The sequence below is a fragment of the Mustela erminea genome, chromosome 12 (genome assembly GCF_009829155.1).
Source record: "Mustela erminea isolate mMusErm1 chromosome 12, mMusErm1.Pri, whole genome shotgun sequence".
Taxonomy (NCBI): Eukaryota; Metazoa; Chordata; class Mammalia; order Carnivora; family Mustelidae; genus Mustela; species Mustela erminea.
In genome coordinates, this window is record NC_045625.1 from 10,101,656 (window position 1) to 10,119,681 (window position 18,026).

Sequence of the window (18,026 nt, forward strand, 5' to 3'; positions counted from 1 at the left end):
CCAAACCATTGCCTGGTATATAATAAAGATTCAATAAATGGCAACTGACAGATTATTTCACAGATTTTCTTATATTAAGCATTATAAAATTTCTTTAACTTCTAGGTGGAATGAAGAGTTATCAGTAATCCTTTCTGTTACTTTAGAAAACCAGCAATTGTAAAAGAAAAATGTCAGAGGTTCATCAGTACATGCAGTTTTCTGAGAAATGCCTCTACTATATTTCCATAGAAACACTGGTGACCTCTGACTTCTCCAATCAAATTGCCTTCCTAAACTACTTTCACCTTCTGATTCTGTGGCCATAGCCTTGAAACTGTGTGTACTGTTATTTTTTTAGAATGCCATAAAATTGAAATGTCATAACTTGGCCTAGATTTTCTGCCTTCGGTCTGATTTCAAGGCTGTAATTACAAAGCTAGAAGCCTGAAAAACTGCATGTAAGGTGATGCAGGTTGATTAGATGGAAGTTACAAATGTTTCCATAGAAATGTAGACACTACTTGTAAGTGACATTTAAGCTGAGCAAATACGTGGATACAACAGATTAATACAGTTGGGAATCCTTGGCTTCCCTTCCCCCTACTCTTTTTTGCCCCTAAGATTTCACATTAAAATGACATTGGGAAAAGGGCATTGTTTTTGTTGTAGTTTTTAAAATGTGACCTTGATATTTGTAGGTGGAGAAAAGGAGATACGGCTTGAAGATCTGCCAGCCAGCTAGCTTCTGCTGTGTGGACTTGTGGTGCTATGTCCCTGCATTCAAAAGCATTTTCTGTTATTTCTGAAGTATGGTTTGTCAGGTTGTCTATGAGAAACAAAAGCTAATGGCCCAAGTGGCACTCCTCTCACTGGGTAGAAAGGAAAGAGGCAGATGTGATTTTAGGTACAGCCAATTCAAAGAAAAGTGTTTTAGGTCTGGGATAGCTTACAGGCTGCAGACCTGGTTGTAGGGTGGGCCATGGTCTGACTAGCTTTTGTTTGTTTATCTCCGTCCCCTCGCCCTCTAGACGTCCTCTCACCCTTTGTACCGAGCACACACATTTCTTCTTAGCCTCTATCCAAGCCATTCATTGTACCAAAAAGGAGCCTAGAAGAAGTTGGGCAAGAGCCTTGAAAAAAATGGGAAGAGTTCCTAGCTACCTCCACAGAGCTCTTTTTTTTTTTTTTTTTTAAGATTTTATTTGACAGAGAGAGATGACATTTTATTTTTTTATTTTTTTGTTGAAATTTTAGAACCACTGTATTGAAGTAGTCAAGAGTTGGGCTGGCATTGACAAACTTCCTAGTATATACATACATTTTCTTTCCTCAGTGACTCTATTGCCTGTAAAATGAAAACAAAACTCGGGGGGCCTGGGTGGCTCAGTGGGTTAAAGCCTCTGCTTTTGGCTCAGGTCATGATCCCAGGGTCCTGGGATCGAGCCCCGCATCGGGCTCCCTGCTCCACAGAGGAGCCTGCTTTCCTTCCTCTCTCTCTGCCTGACTCTCTGCCTACTTGTGATCTTTGTCTGTCAAATAAATTAAAAAAAAGAAAAGAAAAGAAAAGAAAACTAAAAACTCATGTATGGCAGTTAAAATCCTTTGTGATATGGTCCTGGCTGGGGCTTCATTTAGATCAGGTTACCAGGTAACATTCTGTTTCTGCTCTCTGTTCATGCCGTGTACCTCCAGCTTCCTTTGCGTATGTTTCTCAAATAGCCCCGTTTGTCTGGTGAATGCTTATTCCTTCCACATGCCTCTAGCCCCATGGTTGCTGTTTCTGCTCTCTCACTAATACTGATCACAGCTACTAAGCACTTTGCACTGACCTAAGTGTGTTATCTCATTGAATCCTTACAACAATTTATAGATGAGGAAATTGACTCAGAGAGGTGAGGCCAGTTCCTGAGCGATCATAATTAGGAAGTGATGGTATAGAACTCAAATCTATTCTGATATAAAAATTCTCTGTACTCCTTCCTAGTTGCATCTTGTCCATCTCTCTCCATCTGTCAGCTACAGTGTGGGCATATACTTAATGACATTTGAAGAAATCAGTGTATTTGCAGGCTGATGGAATTATTTTTTGGATAATATATATATTTATAAATTGGGTAGTAAGTAACACTAACCTAAGCATTTCTGTATTTTGGTTTCTTTAAAGCTGTAACAGAATCCAAAAGGTGGCATAATAAGTTTAAAAGGAGGGGTGCTATCTTTTTAGTCATTGTTCATTGTTCATCTTAATAGGGACTGGCCTTATGTAACTACTTTGATTAATTAAAATGAAAAAAAGTTTAAAATTTGGTTCCTCAGTCCCGCTTGTCGCTTTCCAAGTGCTTGGTCACATATAGCTAGTGGCTGCTGCATTTGAAAATAAAGGTAGAGAACATTTTCTTTTTCTTTCTTTTTTTTTTTTTAATTTTATTTGCTTGTCAGAGAGAGAGAGTGAGAGCGCAAGCAGGGGAGTGGAAGGCAGTGGGAGAAGCAGGCTTCCCGCTGAGAAAGGAGCCCAATTCCGGACTCGATCCCGGGACCCTAGGATCAGGACCTGAGCCGGAGGCAGATGCTTAACCAACTAAGTCACCCAGGCATCCTGAACATTCTCATTATTGTAGCAACTTCTATTGGACATTGCTATTCTAGACATTAAAATCAGAGAATAGTGAAACTGTTATGTTCTCTCAGAATTTGATATTATGGTAAGAAATTCATTGTTGTGGCATTGTATTTTATTACTATTGATTTTTGGAGAAAGAAGCAGTTCCTCAGTATTTACTGAGTAGCCTTTCTTGGGATCTGGGACATGTCTCAACTTTGGGGCTAGAATATAACTAGGGCTGAGACCAGATCTGACTGAAAGAAGGACAAAAGTTTCATTGAGGACTTATCATGATCAGAAGAAGACAAGGCAGGTGGGAAATGGATACAGATGACCAGAGCTGGTTAGTTCAGAAAGGGCCAGTGAATGACTGTTACATTTCAGTACAAATCCTGGGTAAAAATTGTTGCTTTTTGGTGGGGAGTGCGGAGAACAGTTTCTCTAGACGCTGAATTCATGGTCAGTGGCCCATCATGATGTGGTGTTGGAAGCACAGGAATCTGGAAGCACAGAGGAGGGACACTAATTAACCAGAACAATATCAGAACCCGTTAGACCCCTGACTTCCTTCTGGAAGTCCTGTTTCACTTTATATCATACATTTAAAAAAATTTTATTTACTTATTTGAGAGAGAGAGGGAGCAAGCAAGCATGAGCTGGGGAAGGGGCAGAGGGAGAAGTAGGCTTCCCACAGAACAGGGAGCCCAGGCGCAATCCCAGGACTCAGATCATCACCTGAGCCAAAGGCAGATGCTTAATTTACTGAGCCCCCCCAGGTGCTGCCATATCTCACATTTTAAACAATGTGTAGAAGTTGAATTATAGTTGATTGAATGAAAAAAAAATCAGATCTCTTAATTAAAACATTTAATGTAATATTTGCAGGTTTGGTTTGTTTGTTTCTTGAATTTTGAAGCCAGTTTTCCTCGCCTAGTCTTCAAAGGTCCCTGAAAAGCTCATAGATTCAGTCATTGTGTCTCTAGTGCCTAACTTGGGCTTGAGTGGGTATTGGAGAAGGAGGGGAAAGGATTGGAGACCTGACTTGAGCCCTGATGTCAGAATGGTAAGAGAAGGCTCAGGGTGGAGAAAACTGTGTGCAAAGGAATGGAGATTAAAGGTAAAGAGGATGTTGAATTTAGGGAGCTACAGTGTAGTACGGTGTGGACGGAATGTACACAGTTGGGTGGAATGAGAAGCAAGAGATAAAAGTTGAAGTTGTAGACAGATCATGAAGGATATACATGTTTTCTGTTTTGGGGGAAAGGTGCAATGTTTGATTAGAATTGTAGAATTTTGCCTTTTAAGAGCCTCCCCTTAATTTTGCTTATGTGCTGTGGCGGTTTCAGAATTGAGTGACTGGCATACAGTCCTACCAGATCAAAACATTCCTAGAGTAATATTTAACTTGATTTTGTAAAAGACACATTAGAGAGTAAAATTGACTACTATTTCATGCTTAAATTTTTTACCAGCATCACTCATAGCTTTTATGTGTTCACGGTTGGATAACAATGGATACTCATAGTTAATTTAGGATCCTACTGTGGTAAATACATGGTACTGTCCTCCAAATGGTAACTGAAGAAAAAAATCAGGGATGCATGGGTGGCTCAGTAGGTTAAGCTTCTGCCTTCGGTTCAGGTCATGATCTCAGGGTCCTGGGATCGAGCCCCATGTCAGGCTCTCTGCTCAGCAGGGAGCCTGCTTCCCCCATCCTCTGCCTCTGCCTCTCTGCCTACTTGTGCTCTCTCTCTCTGTGTCAAATAAATAAATAAAATCTTAAAAAGAAAAAAAAAAAGAAAGAAAAAGATCAGGGGCACCTGGGTTGCTCAGTTGCTAAGGTTATGATCCCAGGATGGGATTGAGCCCCACAGCGGGTTCCTTGCTCAGCGGGAAGCCTGCTTCTTTCTCTCCCACTCACCCTGCCTGTGTTCCTGCTCCCACTGTCTCTCTTTGTCAAATAAATAAATAAAGTCTTAAAAAAAAATTCAGTAACTTTTCGTCTGTGTAGCCAGTCAGATTGAGGAGTCACTGTTTTTCTTTTTACCAAATGCCTGTTGGAGAAAAGCTTGCAGCTGTATCTTCCTCTGTATTAAAGAAAATTCCTAGGGATGCCTGGGTGGCTCAGTTGGTTAGGCCACTGCCTTCGGCTCAGGTCATGATCCCAGGGTCCTGGGATCGAGTCCCACATCGGGCTCCTTGCTCAGTGGGGAGCCTGCTTCTCTCTCTGCCTCTGCCTGCCTCTCTGCCTGCTTGTGTTCTCCCACTCTCTCTCTCTAACAAATAAATAAAATCTTTAAAAAAAAAAAAAAGAAAAAAGAAAATTCCTAGATTTAGACCCATTTATTTATTTATTTTTAAAGATTATTTATTTATTTATTTGACAGACAGAGATCACAAGTAGACAGTGAGGCAGAGAGGAGGAAGCAGGCTCCCCACTGAGCCGAGAGCCTGATGTGGGGCTTGATCCCAGCAGTCTGGGATCATGACTTGAGCCGAAGGCAGAGGCTTTAATCCACTGAGCCACCCAGGCGCCCCAGACCCATTTATTGAGGATTACTTGCCACAAAGTAGGTAATTTATGTATATTCACCAGATCTCATGATTGTTGAACAGGGGTATTATTTTTATCCCCATTTCAGGAAATAGCCCTAGGGTAGTAAATTAAAAAATAGCAGCAAATCCAGGATTTGAATCCAACTCTAACTCAGACCTGTGGTAAGTCTGTATAAGCTTTGTGCTAAAATTTAGATTGGTATGCGTACAGTGACTTGGTGATATATATCATCTTTGGAACGGATCTGCATTTCTTGTCCCTTTTTAAAACAATTTAAGTCAGTAGCCAAAAGCCTTTGATTTCTCGGAACATTTCCTAATTTGTTTAATGTGTTATATTTTGTGAGGCAGATGGTTTTGGGGATATGTCCATGTATTTATGTGACTTAGGAGAGTCTCTTTTTTATTGAAAACTCTGATATCTTTTGCTGTTGTGTTGAATGCATTGAACATATATTTGGGGTTACTTCCATCAGTGATTTGGATTCTTCTAGCTAAGAATCATTTTTCCAGCTAGATCTGGTTATTGAGAATCTGGGCAAGACTGAGAATGGTATAGACAGATCCAGCCATTCATTCCATTGACTTGCTGTCAGGAGGTAGGATTAACATTGTTTTATGTATCTTCTCAGGCCTCCTGCACTAGTGATGATCTGTAAAACCAGAGACAGCAATATTAGCTGATGGTCTCAGGGCTGGGTGGAGGGAATGTAGATACAGTTACTGACATTCATAATCCTTGCCCCCATTGGAAGAATTTGTTTTAGGACAAATATAAACATTCCTCCTTTCCTTAGCGGGTAGCATGTATCTGGAATTGCTGCATCAGGCATTGAGTTTGCAAGCTCAAAATATTAAAAAGGTTCAAGATCACAATAAGTAACTAAAGTGACATTAGGATTCCATCCCAAGGCTTTGAGGATGAAGTCATGAATGGGTCAGTCAGTAGTTCTGCTACAAACTGCTCTTTGCTACCACAGACACAGCCATGGATTGGATGGACCCTGGGGATTGCTTAGTAGTAGCTGACATATGTTGAGTATGACTTTGTCAAGTAATGTGAAAAGCCTTTATTTATTTATTTTTATTTGTTTTATCTTTTATACACACACACACACACATATATATGTGTGTGTGTGTGTATATATATATATATATATATATATATATATATATACTTAATTAACAGACAGAGATCACAAGTAGACAGAGAGGCAGGCAGAGAGAGAACGGGGACGCAGGCTCCCTGTCGAGCAGAGAGCCCGATGCAGGGCTCCATCCCAGGACCCTGGGATCATGACCTGCGCCGAAGGCAGAGGCTTAACCCACTGAGCCACTCTGGTGCCCCTGTTTGTTTTATTTTTAAAAGATGTTGTTGATTCATTGTGGGGGGAGGGGCAGAGAAAGAGTGTGCCCTTATGCGCATTTGCACAAGCGGGGTAGCAGTAGAAGGAGAGGGGTAGAGAATCCTCAAGCAGACTCCCCACCAGTGCAGAACCCAATGTGGGGCTCCATCCAGGGACCCCAGGATCATGACTTGAGCCAAAGGCACATGCCCAACTGACTGAGCTACCCAGGTGCTCCTATTCAAACGTATACATGAATCATTTCATTTATTTCTTTTAACAGACTTATAAAGTAGGTCCTGTTGTTAATCCCAATTTATAGCAGGGTTAGGGGCAATTCTCCTTGGGTCATACGGACTGAACGTGTCAAAGAGCTAAGTCTCCAAAGTAGAATCAGGATGCCATTAATAGAAGAAGGGGGGAGTGATTGCTGGACAGATAAAAACAATAGAGGTCTGCTTTAATGATTTTTGTTAGTATTTTCTTTGTTGTTTTTGACCCTCTATTTGTGTTTGATCTAGTTAATGAGTTCAGAATATTGTTTGTTTTCAGAAAATGCATTAAGTTTTGTCCTTTTTTGAGACTTCTAGTATAGTTCTTTAGTTTAAGGTTCAGAATCTGAGGGTCAGAATAAGGAGTGTCTTGCCTAAAGTCCTATCACTAAACCAAAAGAATTTAGGAAAGACCTAATTTTCCCATTATACTACCTTGCCTTCTCAGGCTTTTCTCCTGTTTTCAAGTCAGTTTGTATTAAGTAAATACTTTCAGTTTCACTTCTGGCGGGATGTCCTGTATTGAACTCATTTGTAATGCTGAGTTATTTCCTTACTGCCTTGCATCTCTCTACAACTTTTTTGATTGCCATCACCTTCATGTATGTAGAAAGACTTTGAAGTTGCTTTGAGGTGAGCCTTCTCAGGGATCTTAGCCACTTTTAATAGCTTCCAAATTCTACCATTTCAGGTCCAATTATCTTACTCAGACCTTCCACACAGTTTTCATGCTAGACTTAGATCTTCTAATTCTGTGACTGTGCTGTAGAGGTAGAGGTAGGGTTGTGTTTTCTGTTTAGTTCATCCTGCAATTGATCACCTTCCATGCTGTATTGGCACCTGTTCTGGGCATAGAAGCAGCTCTGCAAATGGTGGAGCATGGTTCCTAACCTTGAAGAGTTCAGTATCATGTGGAGGAGGCAGTTTTTGAAATTGTTCCTGGGGTACCTGGGTGGCTCAGTCGGTTGGGTGTCTGATTCATGGTTTTTGGCTCAGGTCATGATCTCATGGTCCTGGGTTCAAGCCCCATGCTGGGCTCCATGTTCAGCACGGAAGGCTGCTTGTCCCTCTCCCCTTGCTCCCCTCCCACTGCTACCCCTCTGTCTGCGTGCACGTGCTTGGGCTTTCTCTTTCGCAGATGAATAAATAAATATCTTTTAAAAAATTGTTCATTTATCCTTTGGTGAATGCAGGATGGGCCTCTCCTGTTTTCCATGTTTCACAGTGGTGGTTGATATTTAATCTGGATCTTGAAGGATGAATAGTTCTTTACTGGGAAGAGGAGGAGGAGGAAGCATAGGTAGGCAAGAAGAGATGTGGCCTGTTTGGTGCATCCAAACAGTCAAGACTGCAGAGGACTTTAAAAGTTGTGGTGCTTAAATAGTGTCCCTACTGTTTGAATACCTCCTTTCCACATGATTCCCAGTGGCTGGTCTGGTTTATGATGGCCTAGATATGATGACAGAAAATGCTTTCATAGGGGGTAGGAAAAGGAAAAAGAAAGAAGAAGAAAAAAAGGAAAATGCTCTCATATTCCTCTAGTCCTAGTTTTGCTCCTTTTGTTTTTTTTTAAACATAGGCTCCGTAGTAAGGGTGGAGCCCAATGAGGGGCTTGTCAAATCTGAGATCAAGAGCTGAACTGAGATCAAGAGTTGGACACTTGGTGGACAGCCAGGTGGGACAGCCACCCAGGTGCCCCTGCGCCGTTATTCTTGAATTGACCGTGGAGATGTTATAGTTGATGTTTATTGAACAGCTTTATGCTAGGCTTGTGAGGTGATTTGGATATAGTTGTGAACAAGACAGGACAGGTCACTTCTGTAGAATAGTCTCATAGTGGAGTTAGACATTGAACAAGTAATTTCTTGTTGATGAGTACAGAGGGTGGTAGGTAATTTTAGGGTGCTTTGACCTTGTGTATAGACAAGAGTACAAGGGCAAAAGAAGCTTTTCTGAGGAAATATTTAAGCTAAGGATGAGGCGAAAGTAAGCTGGAGAAAGTTGGATCAGCTACATGTAGACCTACAGTATATCTGCTCTTCATTATGCTTGATTTTTCTCCGCAGTGAAATAGCTACACACCAGTCAGACAGATGTAGCTCAGACGTTTGGGGCCCACAGTGGGCTTTGAGAGGTATTTGTTCCAACCCGAACTGCATTCTTATTAATGGAAAATTGCATTCAGTTGTATATATAGGTAAATAGCATTTGTGAAAATTTTAAGTAAATTACACTGTTTGATATTTTTCACAAGTTCATATTTTGTATATTTTGCTTTCTTTTGGAAAATAATTGTTAATGTTGCATAGAGCATGTCAGATACTTAATGATTGTAATCTTTCTGTGAATTTTTATTCCAACTAATATTGGCATGCTTACTCAGGCCTCATCACTACCTGTAGTAAGTGCGGTTACTCTTTCCATTTTTTAATACAATGATGAGGAAATGGAGGCTCAGGGAGGGATATATAGTAGATAAATGTAGTAGAGGTAGGATTCAAATCCAAATTTGACTTCTCGGTCTGAATTTTTGAGTGACCTTAGAGTAATTCATGAATTATAATCTTTTTTTCCCTATTGTTTTCTCTTTAGGTTTTTGTCAGGATGAATTGCCAGAGCTTGACCCAGGCACTAGTAAGTTCTGAATGTTCCCCAGTGTTTGTGAGTAAGAACAAGATGTGTGTGTGTGTCCTTTTAAATATTTAACTTGAGGGTGTCATTGGTGGCCATATTGACTCAGATCTTACTTTACTTTGGTTTATAATTATGGGGAGGACATTCTATCTTGTTATGCTTCCCTTTTCTTCTCATATTATTCATTGGTCAGAAATGTAATAATTTAGTAGAAAATTGGTTTGCAAAAAATTTCTATTTAATATTAATCTCCTTTTTGTTGTTGAAACCAACAAGAAAAATTGTGTTTTCCTTTATGCACACATACAACCATATATTCATAACCACTTATCTAAAGTATTAACTGACTTTGATGTAATTTTTATTTTCTGAAATAACAGGGGTTGGAGAGGAGGATTTTTTAAAAGAGGGATTATGCTTGGTGTAGGTGTTCATACTCAATAACCTTTGTATCACTGTTTAATTTCTAAAGCACCTTTATCTACATCAAGGTTGAGCTTATGGTTACGAGGGTGACTGTTTTGAGGTCTAATTTAATGATGCTTTTCAGGTGTCTTTCTTGATCGTAGATAACCATTAGTGTTTCCAATTGCTCTCAAAATGTGGCATACATCATTCTGAGATATGGTTATAGCTATTAGAAATAGCGCATGGGAATATCCAATGTATAAAGACCTTGTTTTGCTTTAATGCCAAAAGGTTGAATGATAATTCAGATTTGAGAATTCATGAGATGATCTAGAGTTATTTTTTCTAGTTCTAGTACTTTTTAGGGTCATGAGAGTGGCTAATTTTCACCAATCTGATGTTGATGTCAGCGGTGAAGTTTACCTTCTCACCATCCTAGCTAATATTGGCTCTCTGAGAGTGTGGACCTTTTCATATATTTTTCCCACATACCTTAACAATATAAAAATTCATGTCTGTTCAACTAATGCTTAGTAATTTCAAGACAAAATATGTCCTACAGTGCTTATCAAACAGCAGGAAAATAGAATTGTCTTTCTAGAAGTAAAGTTCAGAGTCAGCTTTATAGGTAGTATAGCTGCCAGTATCTCTGAGTGAACATATTTTCTCATTGTCCTTCTCTTATGAATTGCCTTCATTTAGGAGGAGGAAAATGGTAAATTCTTGAGTCATGGTCCTTCCTTGGATTTTTTTTTTTTTTTTTAAAGATTTTATTTATTTATTTGACAGAGAGAAATTACAAGTACACTGAGAGGCAGGCAGAGAGAAAGAGAGAAGGAAGCAGGCTCCCTGCTGAGCAGAGAGCCCGATGCGGGACTCGATCCCAGGACCCTGAGATCATGACCTGAGCCGAAGGCAGCGGCTTAACCCACTGAGCCACCCAGGCGCCCCCTTCCTTGGATTTTTTTAATATTAGGAAGGACATGAGATGTTCTGAAATCTTTCAGATAGAACTACACAAAAAATGAGCCAGATAATTGAGAACTCTGTTAGACATTGCATGCTCTTGCTGCTCCAGGCTTAGTTCTAGTATCAGTACACAAACAGATAAGTCCGGGTCCTGTCCTTGTGTATTAATTTTATTGGAAAGTATTTACTTGTCTGGAATTACTTGAAAAGGCATTTTTTGAGCCTCTAATTTAGTACATATTACTCAAACTTACTCACCTTTTCTGCACTTAATAGCAATTGAAAATAGCTTCTGCCCATTTTCCAGGAAAGGCCCTCATTAAGATTATTATTGAATTATGCTTCCTTCTGGGCCAAGTTTGACTTCTGGGCCAAATTATGCTTCCTTCTGGGCGTAACTCATTGAACATTTGTGATTGAATCTCTAGCCAGATGTGGTGATTTACACACCTGTCCATTCCATAAGAATGAATACTGAGTCATAATTTTGTATATGAGTTAGACTAGGAGTCACCTAAAAAAAAAATCACTTTTCTTTTCAAAACTGTGCTTAGCTTATGTAGGCAATATTCTCAGTAATCCCATATTATCTTTGTGAAGTTAATAGTGTTTTATTCCTCTCTCTTTTACAGTATCACTGTAGTACTATTACAGTAACAAATGGGCAGAAGTAAAAATTTATCATCTCTGTCTCATACATCTTGGGGTTCAAAGAAACATGCGCAGTCATAACAAGTGATAGGAGACCTCAAGACTGTTATGGACTGTATGGGTTGTCTTAAGTTGGTTATGAATGTTGATACTGCAGATTTCATGGCTTCTGACTGGGAAGAAATAACATTTTCTATGTTAATGTCTCACGACTTTCCCATCTTAGATTGAGAAAAATAGGAATTTCTCTCCAATACTTCTTTAGAATTTAGAGGCCCCAATGTCTCCTCTATCCCTCAAATTTTTGGTAGGGAAAGCCTGCTCATGCTTGCTTATTTTGGAACAGGAAATACCATTGTTGCTGATTTCCCCTTGTGGTTGGCAGTGGTTGTAGATAGCAAGTTTGGGACAACAGGTAGGATGTGTTGGAACATAGATGAGGAAAAATATCTGACTTTGTCCTATTCAGATGGCTCTTTTCCCCCAACCTTTTCTGTGATAGAGCAGATGGGTAGCCATGTTTAGAATATGGGCAGCTGTTCACACTCTGGCTGCCTTCTTATGATTCCTGGGCTTCCTGGAGTCCAATGTTATGGCACAGGTTCAGGCTAAGTTCATTTCTACAAGAAGCATCTCTGTACCCTGCCCATTAGCATAAGCTAGGGACAAGGGCAGTCAAAGGTCAAGAAAAGTTCAAAACAGCATAACCTTTCTGTGCTTCTGTTTCCAAATAACCCAGTCCGCCTTGCTCCCCGAGTTTTTTCCTCAACCATCGTGTTTACCATGTAGTTGTAAAACTCAAGAGAACAAGGACTGACTTGATACAAGGGAAGTTAGAGAATAGAAGTCATTGTTGGTTAAAACAGGAGAAATAATTGATTTATGTTTGGGGGCCAATTAGGCTATAAAACAGGAACAGTAAAGGGACCTATGACTTTAGGACAGCTACTTGCTCTGATTTCTGTCCCACAGACAAGGGGCTCCCCAATAAAGGCTGTCAGCTTTCTAGGCTAAATTATTAATTCCTTTCATGCCTCTCAGGGATTGTAAACAGCACATAATACAGGAAAACAATTGATACTGTTCAGTTATTGGGCAGATAGAGGGTCAAAGGGTAAATAGTTGGATTAGCAACAGCTGTTCTTTCTCCTCAGTCAAACTTTTGTTTCTTATTATCTGTTTTAGCAAAGTCCTTCCTTAGTTTTTGCCCTCTAAATAGTTAAATCCATTTTGTTCCTTGTAAATAATTATTGATCAAAATTGGAAATGCTCATATTTTAATTCAGTTTCCAGAGTTGAAAGTGAGCATTCTTTTTGTATGTGCTATGTTGTTTGATGTGCAGAGGGTATTATCCCAAGGAAAGTAGCAACTTGAAGTTAGATTAGAAGCTTTTTAGCTATTTTTACCAGCTGCTTGAAGATCTTGGTGTAGCTTGATTAAAAGAAAAAAAGTTGTCTTTGTTTAAACTGATAGTAGTAGGATAATGCATGTTCATGTGGAAAACACTAAGAGAAAAATATAAACACCCCGATCCCACCACCCAGAAATAACCATTGTTTCTTATTTGAGATTATGTCCTTCCACCTTATGTCTGAGTTTGTTTTTTACATAATTTGGAATCATAATATATGTACAACTGTGTATCCTGTCTCTCCCCTCTCCCGCATCATTACATTGTGAGCGTTGGTCTAAGTCATGAAACATTTTTCATAAATATTTTTAATGAATGGAAGGATAATTGTTTGAAGGGAACAACTTTACCACCATATTTATTTAACCATTCTTCTGTTGTTGGGCATTTAGGTTTACAGGTTTTTCTACATTCTATAATACCACAGTAACATGTTTTTTTGTGTAAGTTTTTTGTCTGCATTTCAAATGAACCATTAGCATATAAACCAAAACTCTTCTTAATTAAGAGCATGGCCACTGGCTCAAGATTGTTTGGATTCTGTTTGGCTTCAGTATTTACTAGGTTTATAATGTTGGCTAAGTTATTTAACCTCTCTGGGCCTCAGTGTTTTCATCTGTAAAATGGGGACAATAAAAATTTATTTATACTTTACAGGGCTGTTGTGAGGATTAAATGAAGTAATATACACACACATATATTTATATTTACATTTAAAACCATGCTTGCCAAATGATAAACACTGTTAAGTGTATGCTATTCTCGTCTATGCAACATAATGTTGAAATTCTTGGTCTTTCTGTATTAATGGACTGTTGTAACTGCACTTTATTCAATTAAACTAGCCTGTGTTTCTTAATGACACAAAAATAATCATTCCAGATGTTAGCAGGTGTAAGTTACTGCTTCAAGTGAATATTCCCTCAGAAGAGCAGATCTCATATATTGCTGAGTACTTTGGCCAAGACTGTTTTTTACCATCTGGTTGACTGTTAAGGCTGTTCTGGTCCCCCCACACCCCCCCCCACCCCAGCCAGCAGCAGGTAACCTCCCAAGTGACCATCTGCCAGCCCATTTATTTAACCTAATAGGAAACTAAAGAAGTTAACCCTCTCCTTACTTAAAACACATACTCATATTATGTACTCTTTGATCAGTACCATGCGTATGTTGGGGAAAAAATTTATACAATTAAAAACCCAACCATTAGTGTTTTAAAAACACTGCATACTTGGGATTCTTGCTGACTCAGACTTAACGAAGATATATATATATATATATCTCCACCCACTAATGGTTGGGTTTTTAATTGTGTGTGTATATGTGTGTGTGTGTGTGTGTGTGTGTGTGTGTGTGTGTGTGTGTGTGTATTTATTTATTTCCCACTACTGATGAAGGATCTAGATGTAGATAAATGGGCATTTAAAAAGCAACATGAGGGGAGCACCTGGGTGGCTCAGTCAGTTAAGGATCTGCCTTTGGCTCAGGTCATGATCCCTGCATCCTCAGATGGAGCCCCACATCGGGCTCCCTGCTCAGCCGGGGGTCCATTTCTCCCTCTCCCTCTACTCCTCCTCCCCCCAACCCCCCGCTTGTGCTCTCTCTCTGTTAAATGAATAAATAAAATCTTTATTGTGTATGTGTGTGTTGTTTTTTTAGATCTTATTTATTTGACAGAGAGCATGCACACAAATAAACTAGCAGGGGGAGAGCCGCCCAGTTGCCCCTCGAGACTTTTTGTGGATTCTTCAGACTGCAAAAGAAGAATATACTTCTCAGCTAGAGTCTTCTAGTTTCTGTCCAAATTCTGATATTCTGTACCATGTCTTAATGGGTTCATTCCTAGTAGTCAAACTATTTGTCACCATTTTTGATCTCAGAAGACACTTCATATAAGCCCAAGTGTGGTCTGCAGAGAGTGAATTTAAGGCTGGGTGTTAGAGATCAAGGAAGGAAAGAAAATTAACATTTACTGGGTATTCTTTATGTTCCAGGCATTTTGCATATGTTCAGTAGGAATGAGGATTATATCCTATAAAATTATCTTAATTTTAAGTTTGACTTTGTAATACCTAGTCCATTGTTGTTTTCTTCTCTCCCCACTTCTCTTTTTCTCTTTGATGTGTGTGCCAAGCTGTGCCAAGCTATAACACAGTTCATGCCCTGGTTTAGTCAGGAAAACAGATATGAAACTTGTTAAGTGCCTTTTACTACTACTACTATGTAATAATAACAATAACAATAATTATTGCACACTGAATGTTTCACATGTAAACACTCATAAAATGTGTTTTTAAAAAAAGATGCTATCCTGATCTTACTGATGAGAATATTGAGGCCTGGAGAGGTTAAAAGACTCATTCCAAAGTATATAGTGGAGGAGTATCTGAGATTTGAGAGCTGTTTTGTGTGTGTGTGTGTGTGTGTGTGTGTGTGTGTGTGTGTTAAGATTCCATTTATTTATTTGACAGAGGGAGACACAGAGAGAGAACACCAGCAGAGGGAGTGGGAAAGGAAGAAGCAGGCTTCCTGCTGAGCAGGGAGCCTAATAGGGAACTCCATCCCAGGACCCGGAGATTGTGACCGGAGCGGAAGGCAGATGGTTCACCCATTGAGCCACCCAGGCAACCCTTGAGAGCTGTTTTTTAAAAATTTATATTATTGAAATCAGTTAATTAGGGACTCCTGGGTGGCTCAGTGGGTTGAGCTTCTGCCTTTGGCTCAGGTCATGATTTCAGGGTCCTGGGATGGAGCCCGCACTGGGCTCTCTGCTTGGTGGGGAGCCTGCTTTTCCCCCTCTCTCTCTGCCTGCCTCTCTGCCTACTTGTGATCTCTCTCTCTGTGTCAAATTAAAAATAAAACCAGTTAATTAACAGTGTATCATTAGTTTCTGAGGTAGAGTTTAGTGATTCATTGGTTGCATATAACACCCAGTGCTCATTACATCAAATGCTTTCCTTAATATCCATCACCCAGTTACCCCATTCCCCCACCCTCTCTTCTCCAGCAACCCTCAGTTTGTTATCCTATGGTTAAATGGTTTGTCTCTCTCTGATTTCATCTTGTTTTATTTTTCTCTCCCTTCCCCTATGCTCCTCTGTTTTGTTTAAATTCCACATGAGTGAAATAATATATTTGTTTTTCTCTGATTGACTTATTTCATTTAACTCCTCTTCTGTCCTGGCCCTGGTTCTCTTGACTGTGACAAGTCTCAAATGCTAATGGAAGAGCCTAAAGAAGTATGATTTATAACATACATAATGGTTGGGTTTGTTTTGTTTTTTGTTTTTTGTTTTTTTTTGCATACAGAAGAATATACTATTTTCTAAGTGTTTTTTGGGCTCTTTTGCATGTATTAGAATGATTTTGGACACAAAATAATTCACTCTGTGGAATAGGTTCCCAAAGAGATTTCTTCTGTGGCTCAGGTTCAGGGTTATTCCACTACTTTTCAGACCGGTTCTTTCCCAAAACAAATGAAGATAGATTCACAAATCTCCCTTGTTTTTCCCTTTATGTTCCCTTCCCTTCAGAACCCTGTTTCTGGGGCCATCTTCCTGGGCACATTAGGTATTTCACATTCATTACTGTTCCAAAAGCTTACTTCCAAAACTGAAGCTGAATCTGCTAGATCAGGTCTCCTGAATGTGGCCTTTTGCTGGGGCGTTCTCTTCTGATAAGGATTCTTTTGAACAGGGTAGTGATGGGATGAGATTCAGAGCTTAGGCTCTGAGCTCTCATCCCCTTGACCTCTGCCCCTGTTACAGAGTTTATACGGACTTGGTAGGGACTCCCTGTGGAGCCAAGAGTTTAGGACTTGTTTACAATTGATGAAAAGATAGTTGTATTCAAAGGCTGTTGTTGGGCCCTTGGATAGTCATGGATCTCTGCCATTATCTCTGGTAGGTGCAGGGAATGCTGGGACATCTGGGTCTGGAGATTTGTAATGGATGACTAAGAAGGAATGAGCACAAACCAAAGCTAGATAGGTTGCTTGCTGCAGTGTTCTTTCTATAGAGGCAGTGTTTGCAGTAACATTTCCTGAAGAGGGAAAGATTTCTGCAAACCTGTGCTTTATTTCATTAAAAAAAAGCTGAAAGTGGTTTAAATTCCAAGTATGATAATAAAGGAGATGTATGAGAATTCTTCTCCTTTTTTAATAGCTCATCAGAAAATTTGCTGTTAAGCAAATTATCAGGTAGTAGAGGGAAACACCAGATTATTGAAGCCATCTTCAAGAGTTATACGTAGTTAAAAAAAAAAAAAAAGTTATATGTAGTTTTATAAATTATGTTCTCTAAAAATCTTGTGCTCTAAGTATGCTGGGGAGAATATAGCGACTCAGTCCCAAGAGTCTTCATGTACCCTTTCTGGCCACACTTTAATTAACTAAGACCACACTTTTTAGCCTCAAAACCTGAAGATACAGATCTTTTTTTTTTTGGTCTAATATTTGTTGTAGATGTGAATCTGGGGAAAAAAATAAAGATAAGCATCTTCTTCTGAAGGGTGCTAACACTCACTATAAACCAAAATTAAATAAAAACATCCTCTGTTCGTAAGCATAGCAAAACAAACTGCATGAATAATAAGATTCAAAATGAAAATACATGGAGTGCCTGGGTGGCTCAGGCAGTTAAGTGTCTGCCTTCAGCTCAGGTCAGGATCCCAGGATCCCAGGATCCCAGCCCCGAGTCAGGCTCCCTGCTCAGTGGGGAGCCTGCTTTTCCATTTCCCTCTGCCCGCTGCTCCTCCTACTTGTGTGCATGCTCTCCCTTTCTGTTAAATAAATAAATAAGTAAATAAATCATAATCTTTTTAAAAAGTGAAAATTCAAGGTTACATCTTTTTCATCTCAATGTAAAATTCCATGTGCTAAATGTAGTCTGGCCTATGGATGTATTTTGTTTGAGTATTTAAATAAAACATTTTAGTTGTCAACATTAAAAACCTGTAACATTTTCAGGGTGCCTGGGTGGCTCAGTGTCTTTAAGCCTCTGCCTTTGGCTCAAGTCATGATCTCAGGGTCCTGGGAAAAAGCCTCACATTAGATTCTCTGCTCTGATTACCCCTCTCTGCCTACTTGGAGAGCACGCTCGCGCGCACACGCACTTTCTCTCTCTCTGTCAAATAAATAAATAAGCAAACCTTTAAAACAAAAACCTGTAAGATCTTCATAAAAATTTGGAGTTTT

The 18,026-nt window shown here is 39.5% G+C and overlaps 1 protein-coding gene across 2 annotated transcripts in view; it reads left to right on the forward strand.

Moving 5' to 3' along the window:
* Positions 1–18,026, forward strand: part of NR6A1 (nuclear receptor subfamily 6 group A member 1) — a 228,704-nt gene that overhangs the window by 25,537 nt on the left and 185,141 nt on the right. For both annotated transcript variants that reach the window (XM_032306651.1, XM_032306652.1), the window contains exon 2: positions 9,351–9,392. In XM_032306651.1, coding sequence (XP_032162542.1) covers positions 9,351–9,392 — 42 coding nt within the window. The remainder of the gene's footprint in view (positions 1–9,350; positions 9,393–18,026) is intronic.